The following is an 18,541-nucleotide window of genomic DNA, read 5'->3' as shown; positions in this document are numbered from 1 at the left end:
TGGCATTTGCAACAATTTAGCAGCCATCGCTTCCTTCACTTTGTCAGGAATCTTTGGTTTAGCCGAGAACATTGTTGATACCACCGTTTCCTAGGTGAGATGCCAATGATGTTCTCGCATCTTTTTATATGCCACATCAGCAACAGTGAAATCGCACAATGAAAAGTATGTCAGGCCATGAAGGAATTTGAGATCAATATACCGTGCTTCACATGCATTACTAGTTTTCAACCAAGCTGGGACATAAAACAGGGCAACTTACTAATGAACTCTTCAGAATAGCCCATTTGCTCTCTCCACATGAACATTTTTGACAGTACAGCACTTGAGTCATCCATCCAGTGCTATTAGTAGCACCAGGCTTGCGAAAACGATTATCAATATATTGGGCAGCTACAATCGCCAAGGTGCCTGTTGCACATTCTCTGTAGTCATTTCTTATCAAGACTTCTTTCTGCTTTCCATTATATGGCTTCATCATTGGAATTATTTCTTGCTTAGCTTCATCAGCTTTGATCGCCAACCAGCTGCATTCATCAATCTGAAGTGTTTTAGAGCTTCTTAATTGATTAATATCTTTCCACTTCTTGGAAGGTATTAAAATCTGTGTTTTCAGGGCCTGTTGTCGCAGATCCAAACACACTTCACTTCCAGACCTCCCCGGATGACCAGTTCATGAATATGATGGCGACAAGCAGAAGTAGAAAACTTTCCTGTTTATCAATTCTTCAAGTAACAGAACCGCACCTTTATTTTTTCCATTGTTTGAGGGTGTTGTGTCAAACACAAGAGCTCTGACATTATTTGTTAAATTATAAAGTTCCAGCAGTTCAAATGACAGATCAGCCTGTGCTTTTCCTGTAGCACTCTCCAGAGTTCGATTGCCAAGTAGTTTGCCTTTCTCAAATGCGTTGGAATACGCAGACTCTATGCCAGCACTGCCAAGGGCTCAAATTTCCCTCCAAAACGACTTTTAGTGAGCTTTGCATCCCAGTGCAATGCAATGTGCTTTGGTGGATCGTTTGCTATTTTTTCAAAAATAGACTTAGAAATTTTAAAACGATTTGCAATGCGTCGTCGATAGGTTCCAGATCTTGAAAGATGAAAGTCAATAGAGTCACCATCGCAAGCTTCAATCAGTGCTGCAGTTATCATGGTAGTAGCATTATCGCTGACTTTCAAGCGATCAAAAACCTGGCATAGGTCTTTGTCGTTGTATAGGCTTACAGGCGCTTTCAGAGTCACAAATTTAAAGGAATGACCAGATGTCGTCTGTGCCACTTCAAAATCACTGCTGTGGGAAGTGTCAGCTATCTGCGAAGACATAGATGAGCTCTCTGTAAATTCACCTTCGCTACTTGATTCTGGTGCACTCTCTCACACTCATGGTACGTCTTTTCTGTTACATGATTTTCACTTTCAACACGGTATCTTTGCCACCAATCGTTGCTAATCACGGACCCCTTTGATCCTGATGAAATGTTATGTATTCGCGGGAAAGAAGTGTACTTGCTTCAATTGTTGCCATCGCGTCAGGGGCTCCTATGCCTATAGCTTACTCGGCTTGGCTTCAAAGTCGCTTTGTTTTCTTGATACAAATTGCTGACCTGCAGATTCCTTTAATGACAGCCATTTGTTTTCTGTTTTCACACTGTCTCTAATCTTTCAATGGCATTGACTTGCGTGATGGTCTTTGTGGCAGCCAGGAACCAAAAACGTATTACTTCATCTCCTACGTCCAGGATGTGTAACTTTACTGGTTCATTTTTCGCATATGAATGCTCTCTTAGGTGTAACAAATACTGCATAACTTTCCTAACAGTAGGTAGCTTTGATCCCGTAATGTTTCCTCAGATGGCCCAACTACGAAACGTTGTGTCTGCGACCGTGATCTTCTAGTTTTCTTTGATACTATTGCACTAGATGACAATTTTTTTTTCAGACATTTCGCACTAGAGCCAATCCTAGAAAAATAAATATACATCAACTCAATCAAGCAACAAAGATTAGTTGGAAACATTTCAGTTATCTCAGGTCAAACACATACCGTACTGCACAACTTGTGCAATAATAGCCGGATTAGATCAAGTTATTGATTCTGGAGGATAAATATTCCTAAATTGGAAATACTCCTACCAGTACATTGCTTTCTTAGGAACTAACATAAAAATCCTAGCAACCGATTGGCTGTTTTGCACAGTCACTGGAAAAGACATTTACAAGCTTTGTTTTCTATTCCAGTAGACAGGAAAGAGTATCAGGTCCATTAGATCGAATAATATAATACTGCTACAATACTATAATCACTAATCCTGCGCTAGACTCGCTAACAGCGTGAGTCAAAAAGCCACCGGGCAAGTCCTGCACCTCAATCGTAAACACAGTTCTTCAACAACAAAGCAGCAAAAACACCTGACTAATCAATGATTCCCATTTCACTGGCGTGCCTAGCGCGCCAACAACGCTAGCACATACGCTTCACGTCAATGAGAACACCTGCAATTCCTGTCGAGTCACTCACAACGGGGGAATCCCCTAATTCAGAAGAATTTTTTGGGTGCATGAAAAAACGGCAATGTGCACACGGATGCAGGGGATGAATTACAAAAAAAAGTAGCCAGAATTTGTTTTTAAGGTATAAGGCATGGGAAACGGACTGAAAACCTAGACTTTTTTTAAGTCGGTCAATTCTGAACAACCCTAACGTACATAACCGTGTGTTTGTATACTTTGTTGCAGATATCATCTCATCATCATCATCATCATCATTGGTTTATTAGCAATTTTATCAGTTCAATACACCACAGAAAATGCGATACAATGAAAAGACAGGAAGGTGTCGAAGCGACAAGGAGCAGTCTATGGAATCTGACACCCACCTTGGCCTAGGCGATATAAAGAGGAGGCATGCACACTGAATGAAAGTAAAGAAGATAGTATAGAAAAAGAAAGCGACAATAAATAGGGCGGCATGTCATGGGAAGCGAGATCGATAGGTCAGTCGTGGTCCGGTAATCTTGAGGATGGACTGTATTTATTTAGTAGTAATTGCTTGTATTTCGACTTGAATGTGGACTTCCTGTACGGCGAATTCCAGTGACTTCTTCTTCAGTTTCAGACCTGCTAAAAGGATCCTTATCGGAAGAGGAGGACGTTCGTGGATACGCTGAGCCTGCTGCGATGAATGAATTCTTATAACAATAGTGATCAACATATGCAACATGTACAAAGTACACTACCACACATGTTTTATTTTCAAATCGATATAATTCTGTAACCAACACAAACAAATGAAAAATATATAGGCTGTAGGCAGTGACGGCAACCGGAGAAAATGTTGCTTTCGGGGTTCTCTGATATTCGTTTTTGTGTTACAGCATGTGTCTGTGACATCTCACAACCAACACCACCAATCATTTATCTGTCGTTATATGTTCGACCTACGCCCGCAAAAAATTATCTGAAATCGCTGGGAATTTCCAAGTCGCAACTGCAACCAACAATATTTCGACGTAATCGACCATCGTCAACGAAAGCCAACATGTTTATACTGACAGCACCCAAGTCACCCCGTCGGTATTTTCGCCCCCTTGTTTTTCAAAATCGCCCACTGATGGGTGATATCGCCCGTTTTGGGAATCACTGGTCTAGTATAAGCGATAGGAAATCCTTGACTAATAGTTCTTTCTTTATAACTAATAGTTAAACACCATCACATTTACGTAGTCAAAAAACCAAGTTACATGGACAGACAAATTTCTTGGTTTGTACAATGTCAGTTGGCACGAATATGCTTTAAAGACAAATAGAGTGACACGTCCACAACAAGATGCATAGTCTTAAAGTCAGCTGTAGTCATGGCGTAGTGATAATATATTGTATCATGTTATCATGTCAGTCAGTAACACTTTAACAGAAGAATAAATAACAAAACGCAAACGCAAAACAGTAAAAGTAAAAAAAAAAAACAGCGACACCAGTACAAATAAATACCAGATCATACTCTCAATATGTAGAAATGGGTTGAAACCTAAATTTCCGGCAGAATGACGCAAATGGCAAACCTCTGTACTCTATTGATAAGGAGTTCCAAATCCTTGCAATATAGGAATATGGAAGATACGATCGCCTTACACATCGACTGTCCGCTATAGAGGCGATGTATTGGGTGAACGCTATGTCCTCGCATGCAGTTGATGGTCATAACAAGTCAGACATGGGACTGCATCTTCTCCATGAGGTGAGGCGTTGAGCGAGCAGAACTTCCACTAGTTACAATGATTGACGGCGACAGAAATCTGCAGGTTTTAGGTGACACTCGCTATATATATATTGCATATATGTGGATGGATGGGCTTTGATGACTACGGCGGAGAAAACGTGTAGGGTGGGACACAATGGGCCCAAAACATATTTTCCAGGACCGTAACAGCACTTCGTCTGCCCTCACCCCAAAAAAACGTTGGTCTTGGCCCCCCATAGGATTATAAAACTAACTTCTAGGGGGGGGCTTCGCCCAACACACCCCCTCAGCCTGTCCGCTTTTGCCGCTACTTATCATCTATGCTGTGTGTCCGTTTAGTGGGGGAGCTTGTATCGCCTATTCACGCGAACGCGCGATAAATTTTTCATAATTCATGATTGAATCGGTCAATATGATCAGGAATTGCATATATATTGCTTTCAATTTTTTTCTCTCTCTCTGCTCACGTAATCAGAATTACCGGTAGAGTTGAGTGAGGTGTGTTGGTAAAGGTTGGACCCCAAATAATAATTAATCATCTTCGGGCGTATCGGTTGGTATAATGACTTCGTTACAAGAAACGATTTCGTGACCTCTTATCTGCTATGTCAAAAGATATTGAAATCGTCCAAACGTACTAAACTAAAAGACGTACCCGATATCAAATTGGTATTTCTTTACTGGCAAATAATGTTTCCTGCGGAATGGCATTTGTCTCGTGGGGCTCAGAACGCCAGGACAGGAACATTCGGCGCCAGCCATTTAGGCGCCTATGGACAATTAAACATATATGTCTTTACATCTAAGTTTTTCGTCGGCACAAGGGCAGTCTTTTTCGGCCAAGGTCTTCACGCTGCTGATCGTTCTGGAACAATTCTCGCGGAGTCGAATGTTACATGGCCTATAGATTCATATATCTTGGAGCGTCGTGGGGCGGCAACCGCCGACGCCAAAGTGCCCATTTCTATAAATCATGCATATTTTTGTTGGGGGAAGGGCACCAAATATTCAAGATAATAGACTGCACTAAATCGCGCTCATCGCGATTTTTTTTTTAAAGTTGCATGAATTCCCAAAACAATACTCTGTGATTTATGTTAATTCACGAAAGAATTGTCTTTTTGTCCCATTGTGCCCACCTTTGGAGCGGCGGGGAAAGGGTACTGTATTATAAAATATTTACCACCTAATTTATTAGCAAAAATATTGAGAAATCTTGAAGAAGAGTACTGATGAACAGGTGTCACCAGCCGGTTTTCGTTTCCCTACTTTAAAATAAGTGCATCAATGCACCTACGATGAGAGTTGTAAACACGCATTAACGTATATATGATCATACAGATAGATATTCGTATTTTACTGGAATAGTGTTTGGGTGCCACTTGTCATACCAAATTATGATTGATGTAAAAATATTAACTCAGTATTGAATTTTGACCTACTAATATCAACGAGACTTGATGAACTGGTACAGTGAATGTTAGTGGTTTTTCCCTAAAATGACATCTGTACAGTGAATCGAAGTTAAAAAGTGACAGGATGACGACACACGATAGGCGGCCCTATCGACCCTTGTTCAAGTTATGTCAAGACTTTGGGGTAGGCTTTACCGATGCAGACATTGACATAGTCTACGTTGCGTTTTCCTCTGCTCTTATCATATAGTCGATTCTGCTCATGAGATTCCCGCAGCTATACTTCCTGGTGAGTCACTGTTTGGAGACTACTATGTTTTAAGTACTGTACTGCACAGTGTACATTGACCTCATGTAAAGCGTGTGGCGTACCACGATGAACTAAACTATAAACACCCCTTTCGTGAGTTACAATTAGAACTTCTTCGCGAACTGAAATATTTGTATGGCCGCAATCTGTTTTAGGACATTCTGTCTTACATCGCATCAACCTGCATTCTTACGTAGGCTACTATATTCAGTGCAAATGAACCATTTTAGATTAAAACGCTTTGCCAATGCTTTGCTGTTCTGGACTGAAGGCTTTGGCGCTAAGGAGCATTTTATAAATTTCTGCCCGTCATTTCCAAGCCTGTACTATATATATTTATTGTACACGGAGCTGGATTCAAACTTCCAATTGTGTCAATTAGCAGACTTCAATGTGTACTGTGCAGTTGAGTATCGAGTTATATTACTTGGGGACAGCGCCAAGTACCTCGTCGTATTGATTTTTTATATTCTTGACGTTTGGGCATTAGTTATGATTTGATTCGAATAAATTCGATGAATGTCCGATTCTGTTTTTGTAGGCCTACACTTGATCCAATGCGACAATTCCCCCGCTTGGCATAGGCACGGTAGAGCAGGTCCTTCATTCAACAAAATATCACATCATATGAATGGATTCACTGAATCAATGCATTCGCCGGATACAAGCTCCACTCTCATAGACATCCATTCGCGGTAGGTTTGCGGATATATCCGAACGTATCTGCATGGCATAACAGTCGGAAACTTGTTATGCACTTTGGTGTTCCTGTCCCCATTTCCTCTGAATATCTGGAATATGAAATATACACCACCATCCGCTTGACCGCACATTAAGGTATAGCATCATTAAAAATGTTGTTCGTGCGATCTGATGCCAACTTTTATAATTGTTTTATCCACGCGCTAACACTACATGAATTAACTGGATCACGATCGAATGAGGCAAAGATGACAAAAATAGATAACTTTGATTCTAGTTGTTGTTGTTGTTGTTGTTGTTGTTCTTGTTAATCTTGTTATGGTATTCATGGTGTTTGTCGACTACTCTGGTCACTTGTAGCCAGTGTTGGGATCAAGTCACTATCCCTTAGAGTCACCAGTCGTCTCGAGTCATTCCACATTTTGACTCGAGTCAAGTCAAGTCAAGTCACTCGATTTTGAAGGTGACACGAGTCAAGTCGCAATTCAAGTCATGTTGCCTTTTCGAAGTGCGAGGCATGATTACGTCATTGCATTATGCTAACTGTTCAAAATAAAGATTGAGTGGTCGTTTATTTTAAATTGAGGAACGATAATACAGTTTAGTATACATGCAAAACGGCGTTGAATCGTTCACATATACGTAGAACTGCTAAACTATGTAAGTAAGTGATAGCAACAGTCTCGAATTATAAGCCAAAATACGAAATAGAATACGAGACCTTGGAAAGTAGAAACGAATTGATATCATGCAATACACAACTCCTCCCCCCTCACACAGAGGGCTGTTCAAAAATAACCTTTTTTCCTTAATCTTGCGGGTTACTTGATTAAATCGTTAGGTTGCCTTAAAAAATGACGCACACCAAATTTGAATTCATTCCAACCAATATTCGCGGATTTCGTAGAGTTTAAAAATTTTAAATTTGCCTAAAAATGCAAAAAAAAATTTTTTCCAATTTTCCTTCCAACCTTATGAAATTGTTGCACTGTCTTCAAAAACGATGCAAAACAAATTTGACTCAATTCCAAGCTGCAGAAGCTGAGTTATTCAAGTTTTTTGATGATAATTCTGGGATGATCCACCAATCAAGGATAATCCCAAAATTATCAAAGAAAAACTGAAATTACTCCACTTCTACGGCTTCGAATTGAGTCAAATTTGTTTTGCATCGTTTTTGAAGACAGCGCAACAATTTCATAGGGCTGGCAGAAAAATTTGAAAAAATTTTTTTTTTGCAATTTTAGGCAAATTCTAAATTTTCAAGCTCTACGAAATCCGCGAATATTGGTTGGAATGAATTCAAATTTGGTGTGCGTCATTTTTTAAGGCAACCTAACGATTTAATCAAGTAACCCGCAAGATTCAGGAAAAAAGGTTATTTTTGAACAGCCCTACCACACACACACTCACACACATTCATGAGATACAATTCCACACCAATAGAAGACTGTAGTGATATGATATCATCGAATTCTATTTAAATCAAACAATAGGTTTGGTTAAGGCGAGAACATAGCACAATGAGCAGGGTGTAGAATAGAGATAGATATTTTGCTATTAGATTACTTTACTACTAGTTGACGACAACGTAAGCTGTAAGCTCCGATCACTTCGTTTGCGGTCAATTTATTTGTGAGAACAATGGACGGCAGTAAAACGCACGATCATTGAATGATTGGTTGTTCTCACAGGCTATGCAACAGCGTTTCACGAACAATCCGAACATATACAACAGCGATATACTGAGATATTCTTTAGAAATCAATGCACGGATCTCTGCTACGCAATTCTGATTCAACCGATTCAACTCATAGCGCTGATCTAACGAAATTAGCAATATCCTTACAGCATCTGATAATTTACGTGGGGGCTTTTTCATCATTGGTTAATTCTCACAATCGATTTTCCGTCATTCTTCACAGTGGCGAGATTACCCGCTTGACTACCACACGATATGGTATACGATGTAACCCACTGATCCGCGGTCGGTCTTCCTTGGGAGACTATCCCCGCCACTGCCCTGACAGCACCCAAATCAATTTGTAGCCATTGACCAACAGTATCTGGAAATAGTAAGGATTATAGTGTGAGCGTGTTAGGCTTTAGCTTTTCAACAACGCGTGAATGAGTGGAATGACCATGTGAATTAATCTACGTTAAAGTGGTGAGAATCTTATTAATACACTACCACCAATCTACACATCCATGAGAGACAATGCCAGCCTGCCCCAATTGTGACGAGTTTATTTAATACGATATTCTTTATTCGCTGTAAGAAACTGGTAAATGCATACATAATCCGGGGAGCAACCTGCCCCCCAAAGGAAAATGGCGAGATTGGAGTAAATTTTTAAAATTTCAGTAATACAGTCAAATTGTTATTCCTATGCAATACATGGAGAAGTCAGTTTCAAGAATTGCAGTAGATGAAGAACTGGAAAGGGTTACAAAGCGGAGGCAGAGATGATTGAAAATGAAGAATATAAATTACAGAAATTATGCTGTGATTCACAAGTGTAATTTTAGTCCAGTGGTGCATTCAAGGCCTTCCGAAGAATATGCACAGTGCCCAATAACATGATTGTTTGGATCATGTCGAATCGAACGTTACCCGGAATATTTTGCATATGTTATATGAGTTTTTTGCTAACGACCCCTGTAGCACCAATGACTATCGGTACTATGTTTATTTTGCATCGGCACATTTTCTCATCTCTGATTCTTTTTGCACTATGTTTTGATCAGCTGGGACAGCCAGTTCAATGAATAAGCATTCTGTTTTCTTTTTTTAGTTTAATGATCATATCCGGGCGGTTGCTCCTGATTTCGCGGTCAGTTATAACTGGTACATCCCACATAAGTTTGACTTGGTCCTTTTCTGTCACTGGTGCTGGGCTGTGTTATTAATAATATTTGTTATTATTATTTGGATAGTGGCACTTATGACCAATTAGTATCAACGGTACGCGAGAACGGGGAATATGTCTTTTAAGGGTGCCTTAAAACCCAGGAGTCAATATAACTATATGGTTTCAGAAGGAAAGATGATCAACATGTCGATGATGTAGCATCGCATCATGAAAACAGAATGTATTGCCATAATTACACGGGCTTGTTGCGACGGCAGGTATGACTTCTTGGCCAATTATTGGACCATCAATAAATCTACGGTATACATGCTTACGAAAAGAAACCTTATTACTTCTGAATCCCATTATTGTACGATGTTTCGATTTTCACGATGATTCTTCACTTCCGCGAATATTTTGCAAATTGAAAATTAGTCCCCGGGCTAAATAGGTTGGAAGCCACTGTTCAACGCACTGAGCGTAAACGCTAGTCTCAAGCAATCATAAAAGAAAAGGTCAGAAAATGCATGTCGTTTCTAATGGCAGTGTTATTATGAAAGTACCAGTCAAAATCTTTAGTGTCAGCGTGAATATTCCAAGATTGAAATTTTATAATAAATCCATACTTGAGACTGGTGACCACGATCCAGTATTATGCGTGTGGCCCTGGTTGTCTAACCGGGCATTACGGGCTTCATGCTCACGCTGACTCCCGCCCCATTCGGATGACGCAGTTATTGAAGCATCAGGAATTGCGCCAGACTTCATTCCCATGTAGCACTCCATCAGGGACTTTTTCGCTATTTGCAAATGAAGAGATGAAATGTGTATGGTGTATAGGAAGATGGGCCTCGGCTTAAAAGGACCAGTGAATACCGACATCTTGCATATTTTATAATAGGCTACTAGTTTTGCCAGCGTTCCATGCGGAGTGAATTGCGCAATTTACAATTGAAGAAAGCTTTTCAAGTCCAGTGAGTAGGTCGAGGGCTTGGCCTGCGCGTTCTGCTCGCATGAATCGTGAAATATCATGGTACGACCCAGCAAACACGAGATATATTCAGGACATGTTCGGATATCTTTTTGTTATCCTAATTATCTCAAAATTGTGTTTATGCATATCTTGTGCGGAAACGTATCTTGAATACATCTTTTTCTTATCCAACAACTTTCGTCAAAATGCCGAAAATATATTTGTGAGGAATCTAATTCGATTATTGTCATCATTTTATGGTATAATTTACTATCAATTTTATTGATGTCTCACTCTTATGGGGTGATATGTCACCGTAATTGCCACCATCGAATCATAGCAATTTACATCGTTGCTATGATCGAATGTTTTTCCTTTTGTCACACGCCGCTTTCGCGTGATTTTGCAGATATTTTGATTCTTGGCCATCCCAAATTTTGGAATCCGAATCCATTACGGCTCCAGGCGGCAATTTGAAAGTCTTATGAATTTCCAATTCTGGGTAATCCGAAAAACTGCTGCCAAAATAATGCTATACTATTTGAACGTTCAATAGAAAAATCCTGCTACAATCCGACTGTCAAATCAAATTAAGAATCCGGATCCACTCCGGTTACGCTGAAAACCATCTAGCCGTCTAGCCGTCGGAGCCGAGTGACTCAATGGCTTGAGGCACTTTCTCCCACGCGAACACCCGTTTCGGCGCGCAGGTTTCAAATCGTCAGACAAAAGACAGAAGCGCTCTGATAATGGCGGCTTGCAGTGCAGATATCGTTGTCGTTTTGGTTTTAGTTGCGTTCAGGGAAATCGCAGTTAATTGAGGCTAATCCAAGCATATTTCTATAGAAGAATAACGAAAACTGCACTGTGCAAGGTAATTTATATATAGGCTATGCTTCTTATATAATCATAGTTAAGGACTTGACTTGAGGTAATACGATATAACTTCATAGAACTAGTCTAGTCTTTCTGGTAATATGGTGTCCATATCATAACTGGGCGGCTATATCTGAATATAATTCTTTGATTCATATCAAACCAACTAATAAACTATAGAACTTGTGCGGCTAATCATGAGCACATTTCCTGGATATCAACTTACTCCAACCTTACTTTAAGGATTTGCTGTAAATGAATATAGGTCATTAGGTGGGTATTAGTCGATCAATAAATCGAGCAATCATTTGCTGTTGTGCTTTTTGTTGAACAAGAACAATCGGTTGCTGTTGCTGTAATACATAAAAGCTGGAAAACCGATGTAGAAGTGATCTCATTGATTCAGACTAGCTTATATCTTATGAATTGTGAATTGTGTGAAATTGTTTGTATCTATAATAGTATTGCATGGCTGGTGGTTGCGTAAGAATGCAAATAGCACGGTAAGGCTAAGAATAAAAAGCAACCATAATATGATAATCGCAATCGGTCTCTGTATAAAAGATACAGATGAAATGCTCATCTAGTAAGTTATAAACTCAGAATTAGCGTACTGTTTTCCAAGTGGGCCTACCTTTGCCATCTACATTATCCATATGTTTTAGATGTATTGAAGGTAGCTTTTAGTGATATAATAAACGCTGAAGAGAGTAGGGGCTTGCTCACGTCTTTGTCATTGTCTGGACTGAAAATCAAGCGCAGCGGCCAAAACGAAAACGTCAGCTGAACAAACAATTTTTGAATAATTCGGCGTCAACTGATGGTCAAGGTATACCCTTTTATTCCGTGAAATATGGTACATATATGTAAAACGTTTATAATTTGTAGATGATGTTTTTCCTGCACTGCAAGGAAGAAACATAATCCAAGTATTCAGATACAAGACATGCCAATTTCAAGAATGCGGTCATCTTATGATTCTGGCAATGAAAGTGTGGCAAGCAGGAGTGATGTCAATGATGCTCGCAATGCAAGTTTGCCATCATTAAGCGAAAAGAGTGTTCAAGAATGGCATGATCCCAACATTGAATGTAACGGCCAGAGATCTAAGTCCTGCAGTAAGTTCCTAGCACTTTGATGCGTTCTCGAATTTGAGAATAAAGTCTCTCTGTTTTTCAGATGCTCCTTCATTTAAAATCATCGTTGAACTACAAAATTTTGACCATCAACAATCTGGCCTGTCATAAAGTAATGGTAAGTTTATCACATATGATGGTCAATCCAACTTTCTTGTAATCGAATCCTTTTTAGCTTGTGCATCAAAGACATAAAGTTGCAGAAAAACCAGACGATGGATTTCCTCAGACATCATATCGACAATGACTCCAAAAGACCTCAATCGAGTGCCCCAATTTTGCTGGAAGATATAATTGAAGATCCCTGTGAAACCTTGTCACAGCTGGAACACCTTTGAACAACGGCAAAGTCTGAACTGGTATGTTTTTGTTTCTCATTCGAACAAAGCGATTGACAGTCTAAATTAGGGGTGTCCGCCGACACCAAGGAATCATTTTCAGACACAGCAGGGGTCCTTTTCGAAATTAGTTCTATTATCAAAAATTGAATTGCCAATGTGATTTATTGCGAAATCGCAAAGTCAACCAAGCCTTTGATTAGCGTGACCATGAAATTTATGGTGTGGATGGTTTTATCTAGAATGCCCATAAATGTTATTGTTAATTCTGGTGCAAACCATTCATGCAAGGCAGCACCATCTGTATTGTGCACCACTAATATAATGTTTTACAGGTAGCCGCTTTAATGGGAATCCGGGGTGTACAATTGCCGGAAACTGTCGGAAATATGATGACCCGCATAGCTGTAAAGAAAGTAGGAAAAACCAGTCTTAAGGGTCAAAACAACAAGAGTGACACTTGAAAAGACTATTAGACGTAAGTTATCAACGGTTATTGACGGAAATTAAACGTAATCAACGTAAAAAAAAGTTGAGCCCTAGCCTCGATTTTTCAACATTTTAATCGTTTGACGTCATATTCGGTAATACGAATACTGATGTCGTGATGTGCTAAGTTACCTATTTAGTACTCTAGTTGTTAATGAGTTTTAGCAGAAAATATTCAGCTGCAATTGAATATATTATTGCAATATGAATATATTATTCAATAGTATATTGGAATTCTGTACCTCCAGGAGTCTCTTATATCAATGAAACTTGTTCGTTGTCTGATGTATAATATGCCATGACTGGACAGTGGACATCTTCATCTAGTTATATCTCTTTTTAGGAGCATGCAGATCGGCTCATCCTGACCTCGAGATCCCAGATAAAAGAAGTAAAGATCAGGTTGCAAGATCTCCAACTGTTGCTGGATCTTGCAAGGTAATTCTGTTGTTAAGTTAAGCCTGTGTGGTGTGACAGTTGTGTCTTTGATGATATTATTGAACTGTAAGTGAATTGTTGTTACCGCTCATCTTCAGAACATTGTATATCAGTGGTCCCCAAACTTTACGAGAAAATTTACGAGACAGACCTTTACAATTTCCCTCCACGGGTCGCATTTGTCTCGCACGGGGAGATTAAAATTTAATTTGAATAACTCTACTTTGTGTTGATTTACAAAATAATTTTAAGCAACTTCGATTTTGGTTTAGACAATACCCTGTCTAAAGATTTTTATACTCAAGTAATTAAAATCTCTGAAAATTTCTGGATCGTGTGAATTTCTGGAAGGTACTACGCAGTCACAAAAATTGTCTCGCAGACCACAGTTTGGGATCCACTGCATATATTTGCTGTGTCGTGCATGGAAGGAGCGATCAATATCACATCAGCCTCTCACAGGCAACTATTACCATATTAATATTAAAATAATAATGTGGAGAACAATCTTCACCCCGTGCCCAAACTATAGGTTTTGAAATCCGTTTCCAGCAGCAGCCACTTCATGACGCCAATAGCATGAAAATCATCTCTATAATGACAGGCATTATTGAACAGGTTCTGGTGTCTCATCTTGACAGCGTAACTGCGTTGATCTTGATTATATCTTCAGTGTGAAAGTAAAGGTCATGTTGCTTTTGAAAGAGGACTTCAAGTCTTTTGGTGAATGTGACTTAGACCACCATCCCACTTTACTCACAACCAAACACAGAACAACTTTTATTCTACAGTGATAATAATCAATTGTACTAATCTACTCGTTTATGTTATAGGGTGGCGATAAAGAAGATAACAGGAACAAGGCTGTCATCACAGAGTCTGACAATTCCGACAACGATTTCGAACTTATGCTTAGGCAGCAATATTTGCTGGAGTGATTGCGCAGTTCTGTGCTGATTTAATACACGAACAAAGCCATGCATGATTTGTAAAATTATCAGTCAGTCTTCCTTGATAAGGGCATTGCAGGATGTGGCAGGTCCAGGTACCTAACTAGGGTCAGGGGTCACCTAGGGTCAGGGGTCATCTAGGGTCAAGCAAGATATCATGACAATGTCATACAGGTATCATTGAAGATATCCTATATATGTGCAAATGTGTCGACAGATTTATATAAACAATACATATGACTAGATATATTTTCAAGTAGTTGAGACATATACACAATATATATGCAATATATTCTGTGTTTGCTGGGGAGTGATCACTTACTAAACGCCAACAAAACGTTTACATAACGACTTGCGACTCAAATAGTTCATAGTGCTATAGGTGATGAACCCGCAATTGTAATGTAAAGAATGCAGAAGCAGCTTCGGAAAGCGAACATTAAAGTTAGAATAATTTCTTGGTAGCCGATATGTTGGTATCCTGAAAATGAAGGAAGTTCATGTAAACTTTATACACGTTGTACATGTAGTACCCAAACCTCCGTCGCAAAATTTCTCCGTATGGATAGAATATAACCCTGCTAGTTTAGGCGCAGATATACGAGACTATACTTTCAGCGAAATAAGGGTGTATTTCCATCAGTGTGCCACCCCTGATATACGGTTGTATATATACATACACCCATGGCACGCGAATCCGGAATCATAGCTCAGACTTATACCGCGGTATAAATTGATTACAACATTTCAATCCGAATTACGCATGCACGTAGGAAGTTAAAAGATTTATGATCGCGATATATTTCAGAGTTAGATTCTGATTTCGAGTGCCACCCGTTTCGGCGCTTTGGATGTGAATATACAGTAATACACTATTTTCGCTAAGAGTGTAGGCTATATACATCGGGGTCATTTTATTACCATTTTTATCAATACACGGAACCGCAAGAACCGCAATAGAAGAAGAAAAGAAGTAGTCGAAACGACATGGTCTAGTCTGTCAATCAAACTCACACCTTGGGCTACCAATACAGTAATTGAGCAGTGTGTAACGTGTTGGAAAACCGCAAGTCTAGCACACTTATTAGAAGGGTGATTTTTTTGACATATCAAAATAAATCAAAATTTTGTCGATATTGTAGCGTTGGGTCAAAAAATTGTTAAAATTGTTAAAATTGTTTACAAAGTCAAAAAAATCTCTACCTACATTTTCTTTGGTTAGTAGATGTTTGCATTTTCGATGAACCATGGCCTATCTATATCCAGGCCATGAATGAACTTATCGTTTGACATTTTACAGCTTGTGGCCTACTTTATAGGCCTATCGTCGTAGACGGCCCATTGCCCACTCATTGTGAATCATAAACGGCCAAATGAAACAAATAGGATGACGCAAGACTGCGTGGGCATTGGTTTTCATATATAGAAGCGCATGATGAAAAATTGTGATGTCGACAACATTGTCAGAATGAAGCAACACGGTGTGTCACCAGCAGTTTACGCATAACTTCAGTGTTGCCAGCAAACAGCTGCTGCTGTTGAACGTTCTTTCTCCATTCTTGGCAAACTACTCAGTAAGAACTTACACTTTCTACCCTAGAAGGTAACAAAATATCTTTCGTTGTGCTACAATAAATTTTAATTATTTTTACTATAATGAGTGATGTAACTACTGGAATTCTTTATAGATTTCGTTAAAATAAAGTTTTTTCGTGTAAAACTTTGTCAGTTTTCAAGTCAAAAACTTTTTTTCAGATCAAACTACTTCGTAAGGACAGACAGTTGCAACAAGAAATGAAGATAAGTATAGTACAATTCTAAGATTATGTGGAAAGACACCTAGTTTACATGCATGAGGTCAACCTTTGATCAAAATTAGGTTTTTTAAAGTCATAAAATGTCAAAATTTTGATTTTTTTTAAAGGTGAGACTAGTCTACGGAAATCATATAAGGCATTGGCAATAAACTCGCTTAAAAAGCCTGTTTTCTTCACAGAAATCGAAATTTGGTGTCAATGACACCGACTTGTTCCTAATAGAGATTTGGGTGAAAACACAACACTGCATCAGGATATGGTTGGATTATTATTTGAAAGAGAATGAATTTGCCGAAATTCCAAACCTTTCATTGCAGTGGTTTTTTCAGTCGGTTTAGCAGTCGATTTCTCATTCGGTTTTTCAGCCGGTTCTGCAGTCGGTTTCATCTTTTCATCTTTTGCTCGATCTTTAAGTTCCCACATTATGTCCGACATCATTTCCGGGCCCTACATTAAATGTAAACAGAATAGAACGTCCGTCTGTGACGTAAAACTATTTGCATACCGACCCCACAATCTCCCACTGTGATCCATTTACCGCCGACGTAACTTCTGGAGCAAAATTGAGCTGAAAAAGAGAAATATCAATCCGATCCGAATCGAAATCGAAACACAAATTGTTCGTACCTGACGAACGCGAGCAGATCGCGATCCCGAACATAATGAGAATCCAATAATTGAGTGACATTTTCTGGTGGTGCGTACGTTCACAATATAATGCGACCAACTTCAACTAGGCCGCGCACCCACATGTTTATCTCGGTTCCGCGTGCAACATTTTCTTACGAACCATATTTTTCCATACACCATGAACTTTGTATGAATTGCAATATGTGTGCAATGACGATGTGTTGTGTTCCACTTACCGTGATTTCAGGAACGTCAGATCATCGACATCGTTTATGAAATACGTTGAAATACGCGTTTGCCAGGAAGTTGACTCCGTGAAGCATCAGATCTATTGTTTCAACGCAAACAAGGAAGCCTTGGCTTCCGAAGAAACTAGGGCTTTGGGCGACATGCAATTTTCCACGACCATAACAGAACATACCACAATTAATCGTATCAATAGGGCAGGGATGTTCAATTTTCCATGCATAAATGGCAACATTTCAACACTGGATGCGACGGGCCGGAGAACATTATTACCATGTTTTGCCATTGTTAATTCACTATCTTAACAAGTACTTTGGTGATGTTGAATTCATTTAAATGCAGTTTATGAATGGCGCAATATACTGGTGTCTGAAACTCGAGATCGTCGAGCTCAGTTCAGTTTACTAAGAATTTTATTCAATTCAAAACACCACAAGACTGCGATACAATTAAAAAATAGGAAGGTGTCGAAATGACCTTGAGTAGTCTTTGAAATCTGACAACAACCCGTCTAATCTAAATAATGATCAGTCGGTTCTAGTCGCCCGTTTAATCCGAGACAGTCTCCTCCTTCCGAAATTAGGGTCGATGCAAGTGCGGCTTACGATTGGCCATCAATTGCAAGGGCTGTTCAAAATATACATTCCTAATCCGACTTGTTAAACGATTAAATCGTGGGGTTACCTAAATAAAAACATGCTCACCAAATTTGAATCCATTGCAACCGGTATTCACCGAATTCATACAGATTGAAAATCTTGAATTTATTAGATATATTTGAAATAAAAATTCAATTTTGACTGGATACCCCATGAAATTGTTTTCACTGTCTAAATAACCGATGCATAACAATTTTAGATAGATAACAACCGTACAAGCGACGTTATTTGAGTTTTAAATAATTCTCGTACTGTCCTCCGAAAATACTATTTTATTCAAATCCTAATTTTTCGACGGTAATAACTCCGCTTCCACCGGTTAGAATTGAGCCAAATTTTTTCAACATTGTTTCTATAGACCACCTATAGCTCATGAGGTGAAGAAAAAATATTGAAAAGTTTTTATTTATTTATATAATAAATCCAAAACTTTCTTCTCTTGTAGCGATGAGGCTACAAGTTGGAAT

The 18,541-nt window shown here is 39.1% G+C and overlaps 1 protein-coding gene and 1 long non-coding RNA gene across 3 annotated transcripts; one reads left to right on the top strand and one right to left on the bottom strand.

Annotated features, from left to right (window-relative positions):
* Positions 1-6,381: 6,381 nt before the first annotated feature.
* On the bottom strand, positions 6,382-17,315 carry LOC145438323 (lactadherin-like). The gene is made up of 6 exons (XM_080315722.1): positions 17,167-17,315; positions 17,049-17,107; positions 16,845-16,986; positions 10,149-10,322; positions 8,570-8,736; positions 6,382-6,759 (listed from the first exon to the last, which is right to left on the bottom strand). The coding sequence occupies exons 1-6, from the start codon at positions 17,225-17,227 to the stop codon at positions 6,592-6,594; spliced, it is 771 nt and encodes a 256-aa protein (XP_080171848.1). The 5' UTR covers positions 17,228-17,315; the 3' UTR covers positions 6,382-6,591.
* Positions 10,782-14,752, top strand: LOC145438335 (uncharacterized). Of its 2 annotated transcripts, none has more exons than XR_013914910.1 (7): positions 10,782-12,200; positions 12,260-12,489; positions 12,551-12,625; positions 12,683-12,866; positions 13,181-13,323; positions 13,678-13,772; positions 14,606-14,752. It is a non-coding gene; the product is annotated as an uncharacterized LOC145438335 (long non-coding RNA). The 2 variants fall into 2 exon arrangements; XR_013914911.1 differs by having other exon boundaries at positions 10,785-12,194.
* Positions 17,316-18,541: the final 1,226 nt, after the last annotated feature.

The sequence above is a fragment of the Botryllus schlosseri genome, chromosome 4 (genome assembly GCF_051294905.1).
Source record: "Botryllus schlosseri isolate E-star chromosome 4, Bs_hap1, whole genome shotgun sequence".
Lineage (NCBI taxonomy): Eukaryota > Metazoa > Chordata > Ascidiacea > Stolidobranchia > Styelidae > Botryllus > Botryllus schlosseri.
Note: the sequence above shows the minus strand (reverse complement) of the source record. Positions and strands in the feature narration are given on the sequence as shown.